This window comes from Camarhynchus parvulus, chromosome 6 (assembly GCF_901933205.1).
Source record: "Camarhynchus parvulus chromosome 6, STF_HiC, whole genome shotgun sequence".
NCBI classification, from domain to species: domain Eukaryota; kingdom Metazoa; phylum Chordata; class Aves; order Passeriformes; family Thraupidae; genus Camarhynchus; species Camarhynchus parvulus.
The window spans coordinates 34326886-34342268 of NC_044576.1; the positions used below are offsets into that span (position 1 = coordinate 34326886).

Sequence of the window (15383 nt, forward strand, 5' to 3'; positions counted from 1 at the left end):
TGCCCAGGGCGGACGCACGTGACCTGCGGTTGCCGCCACGTGACCGGCGGTGACCCCACGTGTCCCTGGCTGGGCCCGGCCATGGCGGGCGCGGTGGCGGCCGCGGGCTCCGTGGAGCAGTTCCAGAAGCTGCTGCAGCGCCCGGACAGGTGAGGGCACACCGGGGAGAGAGGGGGAGTGCTCCCGTTCCTGTGTCCCTTACCGGGGCTCCCATCCCGCCGTGCCGTCCCTCAGTCTCTTCCATGGGGGCCACTTCCGCCTGCCGTCCCTCGGTGCCATCCTTTGGGGCCATGCCGGTGTCACCTCTGTGGGTGCCGGCCCGGGTTCCCCATCCCGGTGTCCCCTCTTTGGGTCCCGTCCCTCGGTGCCATCCCGCTGTCCCCTCCCGGTCCCCGCAGGGCACAGCTCGGGAGGGGCCGGTGCTGCCGCAGCGCCCGGTAAAACCTGCGAGGAGAAGATAAAAAAACCCAAAATGGGGACAAACCGAGCCCCAAACTGTGCAAAGGCCGGGCTTTGGCCAGGCTTAGCCTCTGGCTTTGGCCTGGCTTTGGCTCGGGTTATGGGCAGGCTTAGGCTCGGCTTTGCTCGGCCTCTGCCAGCCCCGCGTTCCCTGGCTCGGCTCTCGGAGGTGCCGCCCCACAGCAGCTCCGGCCGCAGGGAATTTGGGGCCAAATCGGGCGAATTGGCTGGAAAAGCCCATAGACCAGAGCTGCCCTGCCAGCTGGGATTGTCCTCCAGGTGCGGGAGTGTCACCAAAACCACAAAGACACTTCAGTGGAACAGCAGTGACACCTCAGTGGGAACAGCAGTGACATTTCAATGGGAACAGCAGTGACACTGCAGTGGGAACAGCAGTGACACCTCAGGGGAACAGCAGTGACACCGCAGTGGGAACAGCAGTGACATTTCAATGGGAACAGCAGTGACACTGCAGTGGGAACAGCAGTGACATTTCAATGGGAACAGCAGTGACATTTCAATGGGAACAGCAGTGACATTTCAGTGGAACAGCAGTGACACTGCAGTGGGAACAGCAGTGACATTTCACTGAGAACAGCAGTGACATTTCAGTGGAACAGCAGTGACACTGCAGTGGGAACAGCAGTGACATTTCACTGAGAACAGCAGTGACATTTCAATGGGAACAGCAGTGACACTGCAGTGGGAACAGCAGTGACATTTCAGTGGGAACAGCAGTGACACTGCAGTGGGAACAGCAGTGACATTTCAATGGGAACAGCAGTGACACTGCAGTGGGAACAGCAGTGACATTTCAGTGGAACAGCAGTGACACTGCAGTGGGAACAGCAGTGACATTTCAATGGGAACAGCAGTGACACTGCAGTGGGAACAACAGTGACATTTCAATGGGAACAGCAGTGACACTGCAGTGGGAACAGCAGTGACATTTCAATGGGAACAGCAGTGACATTTCAGTGGGAACAGCATCGTTTGGGTGTTCATTGACACAGAAGTGGCTCTGAATTCTTCATCTCCCGCCCAGGGCCTCATTAATCTGAGTTTTGTGCTCTATGATTAGTGACAGGGCTCTGCTTTTCCTACAACCCCAGTGTGGTGTGGGACCTGCAGGCCCATCCAGGGACACCTTGCAGTGCCCCAGGGTGCTCCCAGCCCTGTCCTGAGCAATCCCAGTGGTTTTATTCCAGTGTTCCATGTTTAACTGTGGGAGGGAAGAGCTGCAGTAAGCACCTCTGCAATTACAGATTTACAGTGATTAAAAGTGTGGGGGGATACCAGGATCGGTTCTTCAAGACAGCCAAAGGAAATGCTGGTAAATGGTGGTTCTGGGAAAAAGGAACAGAATTTCTTCCAGGCTTGCTGCAGGACTTCCACTTTCCCTCCTGGAATTGTCCTTCTGCTGGATTGTTTTGTAGGGACATTGCAGAGGGAACTCATGTGCCCAGAGGAAAATGGCTTCAGGAATAAACACAATATTTTAAGGTTATTTAAAAAAAACCCACCACTAATTTTCTCATTGCCTTTGTCACAGAACATCATTCAGTTTTCTCTCTAAAGGAATTGATTGTTTTATCCATGTTCTTGGACCCAAGATGAGCTGATAATCCTGGTAACTCTTCCTCTGCTTCCTTTGAAAACAGCATTTATAATTACATGTTAATTTCATAGCATTTCTTGTTTCAGAAAATTAACATTTCTTGCATTGATTTATCAGTAAGTTTGTGTTGTAGAATGAGTGTAAATCTTGATATTTAAAGAGGAAATTGAAGATTTGTCATAACCTTTTTGTTCCTGCCCTGTTTAATAGTGGAGCTTTTTTTTTTAACCTTGACTGAGCACAGGAACACTTTGTTTAGAGTTACTTCAGTGCTTCATTTTGCTAACTCTTTATTTTTTATCTCTCTTAATGTTTTCAAGTACTCTGTTTTTTCAAGGTGAAATCAAAGTGCTCAGAGAGAAGTTCAGTTGTAAAATCTGAATTGTTTTGTGAATGAAATTTTAAAAAATCAAAAAACCAAAACAAAACCCCTAGTGCAAATGAATTTAAAATATGTTCTTCCTGAAGATAAAAATGAATATATTGCAGCTGGAGGTTGGTAAGGAGGGATCAGGCTCTGGGGGATGAGGATGAAATAGTCCTGTGGTGATTTGTCCTGAGGTCCATCCCCATGGCCATGTGTGTCCTGCTGTGGGCACAGACTTAAACTGAGGACTTGGGGGGAAAAGAAAAGTTGTTCTGTTGTTTTTCTGCCAGAATTTTCTAGAGTTTCACTGGAAAATCAGGTTGGTGAAAGCATCCAGGGTGTGTGATCAGGTCACAGGAACTGCTCCAGCAGAGATCTTGTGCTGCCCATGCAGCTGCTACAATTTACAATTAATTTCCGTTATTTAGGGATAAAAGACATGAAGTGGCTGCTGTGGGATGGGTGTCTTGATTTCTCTATTTTTCTAAGTGAATTCATATCAGTACATTGTATCTTTAATTCCTTATTCCCATTCTCTGGTGGGTTTGATATCTGCAAAGATGGGGAACAGAATTGAACATTCCACTAGTTTGTCACTGCTGTCATCCCAGTCATACCAGCCCATGGGAGCTGGTACCCAGTGGGATGAGGTTTCTTCTCACACCTTTAAATGCTGTGTAGAACCAATCCCAAACATCCCAGCAAACCTGCAATAAGAAGCTGGAGCTAATGGAAGCAGAAAAATAACATTGCAGTGTGACAGGTTGTGTGCTGCATGGCCTCAGCACTGCTGCCTGGGCTCAGAATATTCCCTGGGAAAGGAAAACTCCTGGGTGTGCTTTAAAGGGTTCTTTTATCTCAGGTGTTCCCTCAGGTTTGGATTTTCTGTGTTTCACACTCTGTGCTGCTTTAGTGTGTGGGGCTGGGCTCACATCAGGGGATGGTGAGCTCTGTGCACAGAGCAGGGAGACAAAACAATTCCTGCTCCAGCTGGGCACCAAGGACAAATGATCCAAATCTCAGCCCAAGAGCACAAACACCGTGGGCTGGAGAGAGAAAAACAAGCAGGGTGGGACTGCAGGGGCTAAAGCTGGAATGGGACAATGAACTGCAAGGTGCAAATGGAGCAGAACTGATCCCAGGGACAGACCCCGTGCCCGGCCGTGCATTTTGGGGCCATTTTGGTTCATCTTGGGTGCAGCCCTGGCTGGGCTCTGGTGCTGCCCAAGGTGCATCCATGGAGGAGATCCTTGGAATAAATTCCTGCTCTATTCTGTAGCTCTGCCCAGCCTCTGTTCTAGGGCAGCCTGCACAGGGCATCACAGGCAGGTGGTGGGGATGGATGGGTTTTTATGGAATCCCCATCCCTGGAGGTGGCACTCTGGGGACAAGCTGGCTGTCAGGCCCCTGGAAGGTCATTCTGGAGGCCTCTCCCAGGCTCAGGGGTTCCATGATCCAGGTGGTTTTTGGCAGCTGTCCCCAGGAGCGCTGTTTCTCCCCAGGTCCCTGGTGGTGGTGCACTTCTGGGCGCCATGGGCTCCGCAGTGCGCGCAGATGAACGAGGTGATGGCAGCGCTGGCGCGGGAGCACAGCCAGGTCACCTTCGTGCAGGTGAGCAGGGACAGCCCTGGGGAGGGAAATGTTCCAAAACGGGCATGTTCCTCTTGGGGTGCCTCTGGGGCCTCACGTTTCAAATGCCCCTCTCACATCTGGTATCCCAGAGGTGCTGCTGCTGTCAGGGATGGCTCAGACAGGGAATCCTGGAATGCCGTGGGTGAGAAGGGATCTGAAACCCATCCAGGGTTATCCCAGAGGTGCTGCTGTCAGGGATGGCTCAGGCAGGGAATCCTGGAATGCCTTGGGTGGGAAGGGATCTCAAACCCATCTAGGGTTATCCCAGAGGTGCTGCTGCTGTCAGGGATGGCTCAGGCAGGGAATCCTGGAATGCTGTGGGTGGGAAAGGATCTCAGAGCCCACCCAGTGCCATGGCAGGGACACCTTCCACTGTCCCAGGGCATCCAGCCCAGGGGGTGTTCCTGGTTAAAGGATCTCAGGGTTACCGCAGGGTTCCTGTGGCACTGAAATGAGCCTTCAGGAAGGTGAGTTCAGCCCCTGCAGGGTTGTCACTCTGCTTCGTGAGGCCCTCTGCACATCCCACTGGGATCCAGGGGAAGGAAGAAGGAATTCCCCTCATCCACGTGCTGTTGGTTTTAAACCAAATTTCTCTGGCTGATGAGACACTTGTGGGACGATGAGGGCAGGGAGCAGTGGAGCAGCCAGCTGTGTGTGAGTGTTTTAATGTGATTTTTACAGCCTTCAGGATGTGTGTGTGGGTTTTTTTTAATGATTCCTCTCAGTTGGTATTTGTAAAACAGGTCAGAATTATTTTAATGGTACTTTATGACTTAGAGCTTCAAAAGACTAATTTTCAACATATTGCAAATTCCAGATGCTTACATTTACCTAGAGTTTAGTAGCTTTTACTCAGCCCAACAAAGTCTGGGATATCCCAGTTGCCTTTTTGTTATTCCTATATCATTTATTTATGACCTTTATTATTCAGCTGTAATTTATATTTTAATAACAAGGTTCCAAAGTCATCCAGGGCTGTGAAACCAAGGTGGTGGCACATCCTTTCCCCAGCTTCCCTCCTCCCAGTAATTTTAATATTACTGGTGTTCTTGCTTAGAGAAAATGAGCTGATGGAAATCCTTGGGCGAATTTTACTGATACATTTTGGAGGGAGGAGCTCCTCTAGAGGAATATATTTGATTTTGGCAGTTCTTGGTGAAATTTTTGTGTTCCAGAATATCCCGCCTGCCTTTGAATTGGCAAGCACCTGTTACCTCCTCGGATGTTTGGTTGAAATGAATGTGTTCTTACCCCAAAACACTCACAAACAACATTTTGGGAAGCTGTGCCAATGAGAGCCAGTTCCTGAAATATGAAATGAAATCTGTTCTGTGTTATGTGGAACATAAATATCCAAGCAGGAAATTTTGCTGGGAAAGAAAATGAATATTAGACGTGGAAGTCATCATTTGCCCCTGGAAAAAGAATCAATAATTGGAATTACCTATTCTCTTTCAATTATGTATAAGCTTCCAGTTCAATTTCAGTTGGATGTAAGCTTTCATTTTCTAGCTGTAGTTTTCCAGTTGATTCTCTTGGAGTGGTGATGTGCAGGAGGAGGCTGGGGCTCACTTCTGATGCTCCTGCTTTGCCTCTCTAATTAGTGGGTTCATTAGGAGCTTGTGTAGCTGGAGCAGCTCAAAATCTGAGCCAGTGAAGATAAATTTTCATAGCAAATCCCTCTGTGTTGAAAGTGGGAGCAGTAATCCCAGGCTGGGCACTCAGCAGCCTTGCAGGAGTTAAAAATCAAGTTAAAAATCACCCTCAGCTGAAGGAGCAGCTCCTTTTCCCCTCCTAATTTGCAGGGGGCTGCAGATGTCAGGGGGGATGCAGAGCCCCCCAAAGGGGCACAAAAGCACCTCTGTGATGGTGACATCACTGGGGCAGTGATTTATGGCTTCCAATATAGCAGGAGCTGCTCAGCATTGAGAATTTACTAGGTCAGGAGTGCACCAAAAATTTTATTCACAGCCTCCGGGCATCTTTTGAAATGTGCAACAAAATAAAAACCTCTGAACCTGTTTTGACACCGTGGAGGTTCAGCGGGTGCCGTGCAGCCCAGAGAGCCTCATTTAAATGCAAATGTCTCCCAGACTTCAGCAGCAGATCCTGCTTAAATGTATAAAATGCCAGGGAGAACATTCCAGGATTGACACTCGCAGTGCAACTTTAAAGAGGATTATGAAAATAATCCAGTTTTTTTTGGTTTGGTTTTTAGCTGGAAGCTGAGGCCGTGCCTGAAGTGTCTGAAAAATATGGAATTAGTTCTGTTCCAACGTTCTTGTTCTTTAAGGTAAGAGGAAATGGATTTAAGAGGAAATGAATTTAAGAAAAGTGGATTTAAGAGAAAATAGAATCCATGTGGACTCTTAATACTTTTGTAATACTCTACCAGAACCTTAGGAGCTTTCTCAGTGAGGAAACACCTCTGTAATGATAGAATTCTATCCAGTGGAACCTAAAAATGGAAATAGACATGGCTTTTGCACTTTATATGGAATAGTGCAGGGCTTCCTTAAGTGCTTTGGGATTCAAACATAGTTTTTATTTCATTTGTTGTACTTGGGTCAAAAAATTTACAGCAACATTTCTTTGTGTTGTAGCTGGGGAAAAGACTCAAGTAAATATGGTAATAACAGAAATAATTCTGTTTGGGTGCTATTTGCCTGTGATGATAAAATGGATAATATTTTATGAAATAAGTGTTTCTGGAGGCAAACTTGGTGCTGTTGCTGATGCCTTGGAGTGACTGCCCAGAACAGAGGCTAGACAAGGTTAAGAGGATAAAGTGGGTATTTATTAAAGGCCTTGGGCACTCAGAGCCTCCCAGAGGCTACACCCAGGATGGACCATGGTCCTGCAGATATGAGTTTGGTCTGTTTGCATATCAGGGGTTAATCCTCCCGTTCAGCTTCAGGTGATGAAGTTATTTACCCCCAGTTTGCTCCTCCCAATTCACTTTTGTTTATACTTTTCAGGGCCTGAGGCTGTAGGGTGTCCTTGAGTTAACTGGGGGAATTGTGTAGTCTGACCAAAATGTGAAGACAGTTAACTGCACTTTGTATGGAGTTCAGAGTTAGGCACTCATGCAGCACAGGGTCTGAAAAACAGAAAAGCTAAAATCCCTCAGGCATCATTACAGCCTGAAAGGCACGAGCCTGGCAGTGCAGCTCCTTCCTGAGAAGGCAGGCTGGGCTGGCTGTGTGTGCTGAGCTTTAGCCCAGGCTGGACTGAATGCTGTGTGTGCTGAGCTTTAGCCCAGGCTGGACTGAATGCTGTGTGTGCTGAGCTTTAGCCCAGGCTGGACTGAATGCTGTGTGTGCTGAGCTTTAGCCCAGGCTGGACTGAATGCTGTGTGTGCTGAGCTTTAGCCCAGGCTGGACTGAATGCTGTGTGTGCTGTGCTTTAGCCCCCTGGACTGAATGCTGTGTGTGCTGAGCTTTAGCCCAGGCTGGACTGAAGGCTGTGTGTGCTGTGCTTTGAGCCCTTCCTGGACTGAATGCTGTGTGTGCTGTGCTTTGAGCCCTTCCTGGACTGAAGGCTGTGTTTATCCCACCCTGCCCTGTGTGCTGTGTTTATCCCACCCTGCACTGAAGTCTGTGCTTTAGCCCACCTGTTCTGAAGGCTGTGTGTGCTGTGTTTATCTCACCCTGGCCTGTAGCCTGTGTTTAGCCCACCCTGGACTGTGTGCTGTGTTTCTCCCCCTGCCCTGAAGGCTCTGTGTGGTTGTTCCCTGCAGAATTCCCAGAAGGTGGACCGCCTGGAAGTACCCTGGAGAAGGTGGCGAGCTAGCCCAGGCTGGACTGAATGCTGTGTGTGTGCTGCAGCCCAGGCTGGACTGAAGCGTGTGTGCGAGCTTTAGCCGGCCGGCCGAATGCTGTTGGCGGCAGCCCCGACGAGCTGTGGGGCGCTTTGCCCCTGCCCAGGAGCAGCTGCACGCCCGCCTCAGGGGGCTCATCAAACGCTGCCCCCTGCATGCTCTTCATGAAGGGCTCTCCCAAGGAGCCACCCCTGCCTGTGTGTGTGTTTACCAAGCCTGCACTGCCTGCCAGCCCTTCTAAGCTGTGGCGGTTACCACGCTGGGGTGTGCCCCACCGTGCCAGGCTGGGGGCAGCACGGCTGGGAGCCAGGGTGGGCACGGCTGTGAGCACAGCACAGCTGGGAGCCAGGGTGGGCACAGGTATGAGCCAGGGTGGGCACAGCTGGGAGCCAGGGTGGGCACAGCACAGCTGTGAGCTAGGGTGGGCACGGCTGTGAGGCACAGTGGGCACAGCTGGGAGCCAGGGTGAGCCAGGATGGGCCCATCTGTGAGCCCAGCTGTGGGCCCATCTGTGAGCCCAGCTGTGAGCCAGGGTGAGCCAGGATGGGCCCAGCTGCAAGCCCAGCTGTGAGCCAGGATGGGCCCATCTGTGAGCCCATCTGTGAGCCCAGCTGTGAGCCAGGATGGGCCCAGCTGCAAGCCCAGCTGTGAGCCCAGCTGTGAGCCCAGCTGTGAGCCCATCTGTGAGCCCAGCTGTGAGCCAGGGTGAGCCAGGATGGGCCCAGCTGCAAGCCCAGCTGTTTGCAAGGCTGAGCCTATCTGTGCTGAGATCCCATGGAATTCCCCTGCAGGCTTCAGCAGGCAGATAGTGGAGATCCTGCAGAAGCACGGCGTGGCCTTCAGCAGCTTTGACATCTTCTCTGACGAGGAGGTGCGCCAGGGGCTCAAAGCCTTCTCCAACTGGCCAACCTACCCCCAGCTCTACGTCAAGGGGGAGCTCATCGGGGGCCTGGACATCGTCAAGGTGACACAACTCAATCTGCCTCCTCTTTGGCCTGCCAGAAATGGCCTTGTCTTGCTTTTTCCACCTCATCTTTGCTTTTTTCCCCCAATTCCTTCAGGAGCTCGAGGCATCAGGAGAGCTGGACTCAGTCTGCCCAAAGGGCCAGAAGCTGGAGGACAGGTGGGGGAATTTTAACAGATTTTGAGGTTATTTTCTATGTTCATACCAGGGAAACCCTCTATAAAATCCTACTTTATCAGAAGTGCCTCAAGAATTTATTTACTTGCAGAATTCTTGCAGTTTTTCAATGTCTTTTGGGGTTTGTACATTTAAGTCCAAGAATCTTTACTTATATTTGTGGTTTAATTTCTGCTTGTTGCAAGAATGTGTCTGTTTATATGTTTATATATGTCTATTTATGCATGTATATATATATTTACATATCTACATGTATCTATATATTTATAAATATGCATTTCTATATTTATGTATATATTTATAAAATTTATAAATATATGTTTCTAAATTTATATATCTATATGTATATATTCATAAATATATCTGTATTTCTATATTTCTATTTATACATCTATAGCTATCTACTTATATATTTATATATCTGTATCTATAGGTGGATATATAGATTCATTCTTGTCTCTTTTTAGCAATTAATTCTTTAAAAATAACTGGGAAAATCATCTTTTTAAGCCTTTTCCAGCTTTATTTGCCACAGATTTCCAATTCGGGTGTCACTGGAAGGAATCCCTGCCTGGTTCTTCTCCCTGCTCAGTGCAGTGCAGAAATAATTTAATAAATCCCATGTAAAAGTGGTGATAAATAACAATCCCACTGTTCTAATTTTAGGGATTTATTCATTCCTTCCAAATTTGTCTCAATCCTTGGGTTACTTTGTTTGAAATTGTTTCACTGAGGCCACAAACCCCAATTCATGCTTTTAGCAGAGATTAAATTGGAGATAAAGATGAGATGGGCACATCTTCAAAAACTTTCTTTTTGTGACCTTGAAAAACTTATTTTTGAAAGCCTTTTAGCCTCTCCCTGTGCTTTTTAAGGAGTTTGTTAATAAATTAAATATTTTTTGTCCGGTTCTTGATGAAAGTTTACAAATGGCACGAACAGAAACCCCATTTACACAGAATTTTTTTGCCTGGCACAAACTTCTGAGGGAAAGAAGGGAATGGGAAACGTCCTCTGCTTCCTAAAGGGTTTTAGGGTCCCCTTAAAGGTTTTTTTTAGGTTAAAGTTGTCCATGAGGTGTGTTTGTAAGGAGCAGCAGCACCTTTGGGAGGTTTTAGTGCCGTTTTTCACCAGCCTGCTCCGTGGGACGTGGGCTCCTGCTGGGAGTGCATTCCCGTCCCAGGGTGGAGTTCTTGGAGATTTATCAGTTTGAGTTTTCATCCCCAATTCTGCATTTTGTTTGGGGTGATAACCAAGGTATTTTATGTCTTTTTCTAGGCTTAAATCCTTGATAAACAAAGCTCCTGTGATGCTCTTCATGAAGGGAAACAAACAGGTAACATGGAGTGTTCCAAAAAATATTGAATTTTTATCTTGTTCTTCCTTAATTCAAATCAGTGCAGCTGGAAAAGTTATTTATCTTTTTATTTGGTGCTTGTATAAACCACAGATCAGCCCCTGCTTTTTATTATTGCTGAATATTATCTAAGTATTAGATATTTCTATTAACATCTGTTAATATATTAATAGAAATATCTAATGCTTGGATATTATAATAGATATATCTGATATCTTAGCTATCTTATATAATAGATATCTAGAATGCCTGTTAATATCTAAAAATTGCTGTGTGGTTTTTGTCCTCATGTGAAGAGTTTGCAGTGGATATGAATTATTAATTCATTATAATTGCAATTATAGTTAATTTGTAGTTAAATTAATTCTAATTAAATGAATTCTAATGTTAATAAATACAACAAGTTGCTGTTCTTGTTTATTATAGTTTATTATGGTGAATCCAGGGCAGTGATGCCTCAAAATGCAGCAGATTTACTCCATAAATCCATAAAAACCAGGAGATAAAGGAAGGAAAGGGGATTAGGGAGTGGCTCAGCCTGCAAAAAATGGGGAATTGCTGCAGTGCAGCTGGAATTCCACGGATTAAAAAAAGCAGAGATATTTAATATCTGTGTTTTATGTTTTAGATGGCAAAATGTGGCTTCAGCAAGCAAATCATAGAAATCATGAACAACACTGGGTAGGTAAGGGGGTTTGAGTTTGGGGGGACAGATTTGGGGTAAAAACTGCATTTTATGGAAAATACGTTAGAAAATATGAGTGGAATTATTGCCCAAATATAGGTTTTTATTTTTCAAGTGGATTTAAAGCACTTGAAGAATTTTCTGAGTATTTTCATGAGGTTTTTTTGAGATAATTGAGGAGTTTTCTGAGAATTTTGACAGTTTTTTGAAGATTTTGAGTATTTTTTCAAGATTTTAGGGTTTCTCTGAGAGAATTTTGAAGGAATTTTTGGGAGATTTTGAGCACTTCTTGTGAGAATTTTGAGGGGTTTTGAAATTTTTTAGGTTTTTTAAAAAATCTTGAGGTTTTGAAACTTTTGAGGGGTTTTGTTGAGAATTTCTAGTGTTTTTAAAAATCTTCAGGTTTTAGAACTTTGAGGAGGTTTTTTTTTTAATTTTGAAAGTTTTTTGACAACACTGAGGAGTTTTTGATAATTTTGAGGATTTTTTGAGAACTTTGAGGGTTTTTTCCCAGCATTTTATGAGTTTTTAAAAAATCTTGAGGTTTTAGAAATTAGAGGGGTTTTTTTTTAATTTTGAGGCGTTTTTGATAATTTTGAGGGGGTTTTGAGAACATTGAGAAGTTTTTGATAATTTTGAGGATTTTTTTGGAGAACTTTGAGGGTTTTTCCAGCATTATATGGATTTTTAAAAAATCTTGAGGTTTTAGAAATTTTTGGAGGTAATTTTTGCCGTTTTTATGAGAATTTTGAGGCGTTTCTTTACAAATGTTGCAGGGTTTTGTTGCTTTTTGAGCATTTCTTCCTAGCTGCAGTGTGAATAACGTGAATATCTTATTTTTTCCATGAATATCCCATTTTTCCCTCTCTCTCCCCAGCGTGGATTACGAGACCTTTGACATCCTGCAGGATGAGGAGGTAACAGCAGCTGCTCTTCCCTGGGGATCCATCCCCTGCTGCCTCTTCCAGGGCAGCATTCCCAATAATTCCGGTTTGATTTGGCCAGAACTCCCTAATAATTCCTGTTTGATTTCCCAGGTTTGATTTGGCCAGAATTAATTCCTGTTTGATTTCCCAGATTTGATTTGGCCAGCATTCCCAATAATTCCCAGATTTGACTTCCCAGATTTGATTTGGCCAGAATTAATTCCCCAATAATTCCCATTTGATTCCCAGATTTGATTTGGGAGCATTCCCCACTAATTCCTGTTTGATTCCCAGATTTGATTTGGCCAGAATTCCCAATAATCCCCGCTTGATTTCCCAGATTTGATTTGGCCAGAATTAATTCCCATTTGATTCCCCAGATTTGATTTGGCCAGAATTCCCAATAATTCCTGTTTGATTCCCAGATTTGATTTGGTTAGAATTCCCAATAATCCCTGTTTGATTTCCCAGGTTTGATTTGGCCAGAATTCCCAATAATTCCCATTTGATTTCCCAGATTTGATTTGGGAGCATTCCCCACTAATTCCTGTTTGATTTCCCAGATTTGATTTGGCCAGAATTAATTCCTCTTTGATTCCCCAGATTTGATTTGGCCAGCATTCCCAATAATCCCTGTTTGATTTCCCAGGTTTGATTTGGCCAGAATTCCCAATAATTCCTGTTTGATTTCCCAGATTTGATTTGGCCAGCATTCCCAATAATCCCTGTTTGATTTCCCAGATTTGATTTGGCCAGCATTCCCAATAATTCCCGTTTGATTTCCCAGATTTGATTTGGCCAGAATTAATTCCCATTTGATTTCCCAGATTTGATTTGGCCAGAATTAATTCCCATTTGATTCCCAGGTGCGCCAGGGGCTGAAATCCTTCTCCAACTGGCCCACGTACCCCCAGCTCTACGTCAAGGGGGAGCTGGTGGGAGGGCTGGACATTGTCAAGGTAAAAACTCCATTTATTGCATTTATTTGTTGCATTTCAAAGTTCCATTTATAGGAATTTTCCTGCCTGTCTCCCACTGAATCCCTGCAGCCACCCCAGGATGCTTTTCCAGGGAAAGGAGCTTTAATTCTCCAAGGAATGACTGGAAAAAGCCCATTTTCACCTCTTTTTTTTTGAATTTTTCTCATCCGTAATTTTGCTCCTGATGTTGGTTTTTTTTTTTTCCCAGAAAATGTTCCTGGGAAAAAGGAAATTTTCTTGGAGTTGTTGGAGCAGCCCCAGAGTTCCCAAATCCTCCTGAGCCCATTCCTGGATGGTTCAGAGCCAATTCCTCACACTCTGGGACTCCTGGGGATGCCCAATCAATAAATCCCATTTAATTCTAAAAATCCTGGGACTACTGAAATTATAGAGATTTGTTTGATTTATTTAAGAAGTGTGAGGGATTGCCTCAACTACATAGATTAATTTTATTTACAAAGATTAATTTTACTTCAATTACATAGATTAATTTTATTTATATAGATTAATGTTACTTAAAGTATATGGATTAATTGTATTTACAAAGATTAATTTTACTTCAATTGTACAGCTTTATTTTATTTATATAAATTAACTTTACTTCAATTATATAGATTAAATTTACATAAAGTATATAAATTTTTATTTATTTAACAGATGTAGGGATTGCTTCAATTCTTATATAAATTTATTATTGACATTATTATATAACTAATAATTTTATTTTAGATACTATTTTTACCTAAATTCTGTAGATTAATTTTATTTATGTAGATTAACTTTACTTAAATTACATGGATTAACTCTATTTATATAGATTAATTTTACCTAAAGTATATAATTAATTCTGTTTATTTAACAAGTGTATGGATTGCTTCGATTATATAGATTAATTTTGTTTCTATTATATAGATTAACTTAATTTAATTTTATTTGTTTATTTAGCAAGGGTAGGGATTAAATCAATAAAATTAATCTAGATAATTTAAGAAGTGTGGGGGCTTTTTCAGTGCTCAGGAAGAGGAGTCTTGGGCATTGGGAGATGCTGTAAAATCCTTGGTTTTGGTATTTCAATGTAATTTCTCTCTTTGCATCCTTGGGCTGTTTGAATTCATGACTTGTATGGTGGGTGAATGCTGTCAGTGGTTTAAATTTCATTTTTTAATGCAGCATAGTATGGAATTTTTGGAATAGAGCTGTTGATTCTAAGATGTGGGAGAAGAACATTCCACGTTGTTCCCCAGGTGTGTCCTGCTGCTCCTGAGGCAGTTGCCAGCCCTGAAATGGGAATTTCAGCGCCCAGGATGAGCAGGGCAGGCACCTCCTGCTCAGAGTCCTGAGGAGTTTTATTTTCTTGTTGGGGTTTAGGGGTGGGAAAACAAAACCCATCCATGGGTGCTGAATTCCTCCTTTGGGGTGTTGGAGAGTTCTGTGCCTGGGATGTCTGGAATTCCACCTGGGAGGAGGTCAGGGACACCAAGCAGAGCTTTCAAGGTGTGATTGTCCACTTATTTGTCTTTTTCACTAAATTTAACCAGAGTTTAAATCCTTTCTAAAGCTCAGAGTGTTGTCCCTCTGAGGCATGCCCTGCTGCCAGGCAATGTTTCCTGCTGGAATCCCCTTGGTTCATCCCAACAAACCCTTTCTGTCTTTCAGGAGCTGAAGGAAAGTGGGGAGCTGCTGCCTGTGCTGAAGGGGGAGAATTGATGGGGAGGACATGAGTGGGAAGAGAAATTCCCTGGAACAGCCTGGAACACTTAGAGATTCTCCTGGAGCAATAGCCAACTGCGCCCTGAGGAGCATCAGGAGGGGAAGCAGACAGGAAATAAACACAAATATTCTCTCTATGAAAATGATTTCACTGGGGACACAAAAAGGTCAATTAAAGTTCAGTGCTCCAGGATTTGTGGTGTTGGGGTTTCATTATTTGCACCCCTGTCCATCCCAGATTTACTTAAGGTGGAATTGGATCTTGCTTTTTTTTGGGCTCAGCTCTCATTAGGGGAATATTAATGGAGCACCATCTTTTCCTGCCCCCATTAATTGTTTCCATGTCTAATGAACAAGAAAAACACTTTGGGAGCCTTGAGCCAGCACAGCTTTAGGGAGTTATTAATGAGCTGCAGCTCTGTCCTCTGCAAGCTCGTTAAGTGGGCGCACTAATTACTAATTTGGGGTGCTCAGTCACGACTGTGGGGTTTTTGGGAAGGTTTCAGTGGTTTTGGAAGTGCTGGTGAATGCTCAGGTTTCTGTGGTTGAGATAACCCCTGAGGTGTTAGAAAGTCTTTTCTTTCCCAGCCCCATGACTGAAGAAGAAGTTGAGATTCCTTGGCTCTGCTTTCCAAGGCTGTTTATTTTCTCTTATCTGTTCCATTCTCTCTCTGACCCGCTGAGATCT

General features: G+C 44.6%; 1 protein-coding gene across 1 annotated transcript; it reads left to right on the forward strand.

Moving 5' to 3' along the window:
- GLRX3 (glutaredoxin 3) lies at nt 1–14882 on the forward strand. The gene is given in 13 exon segments (XM_030951615.1): nt 1–149; nt 3947–4055; nt 6295–6369; nt 7816–7856; nt 7939–8035; nt 8037–8093; nt 8666–8860; nt 8958–9019; nt 10316–10373; nt 11023–11075; nt 11957–11996; nt 12872–12964; nt 14642–14882. Coding segments are annotated over 13 exon segments (999 nt in total). The 5' UTR covers nt 1–81; the 3' UTR covers nt 14693–14882.
- The last annotated feature ends 501 nt before the right edge of the window (nt 14883–15383 follow it).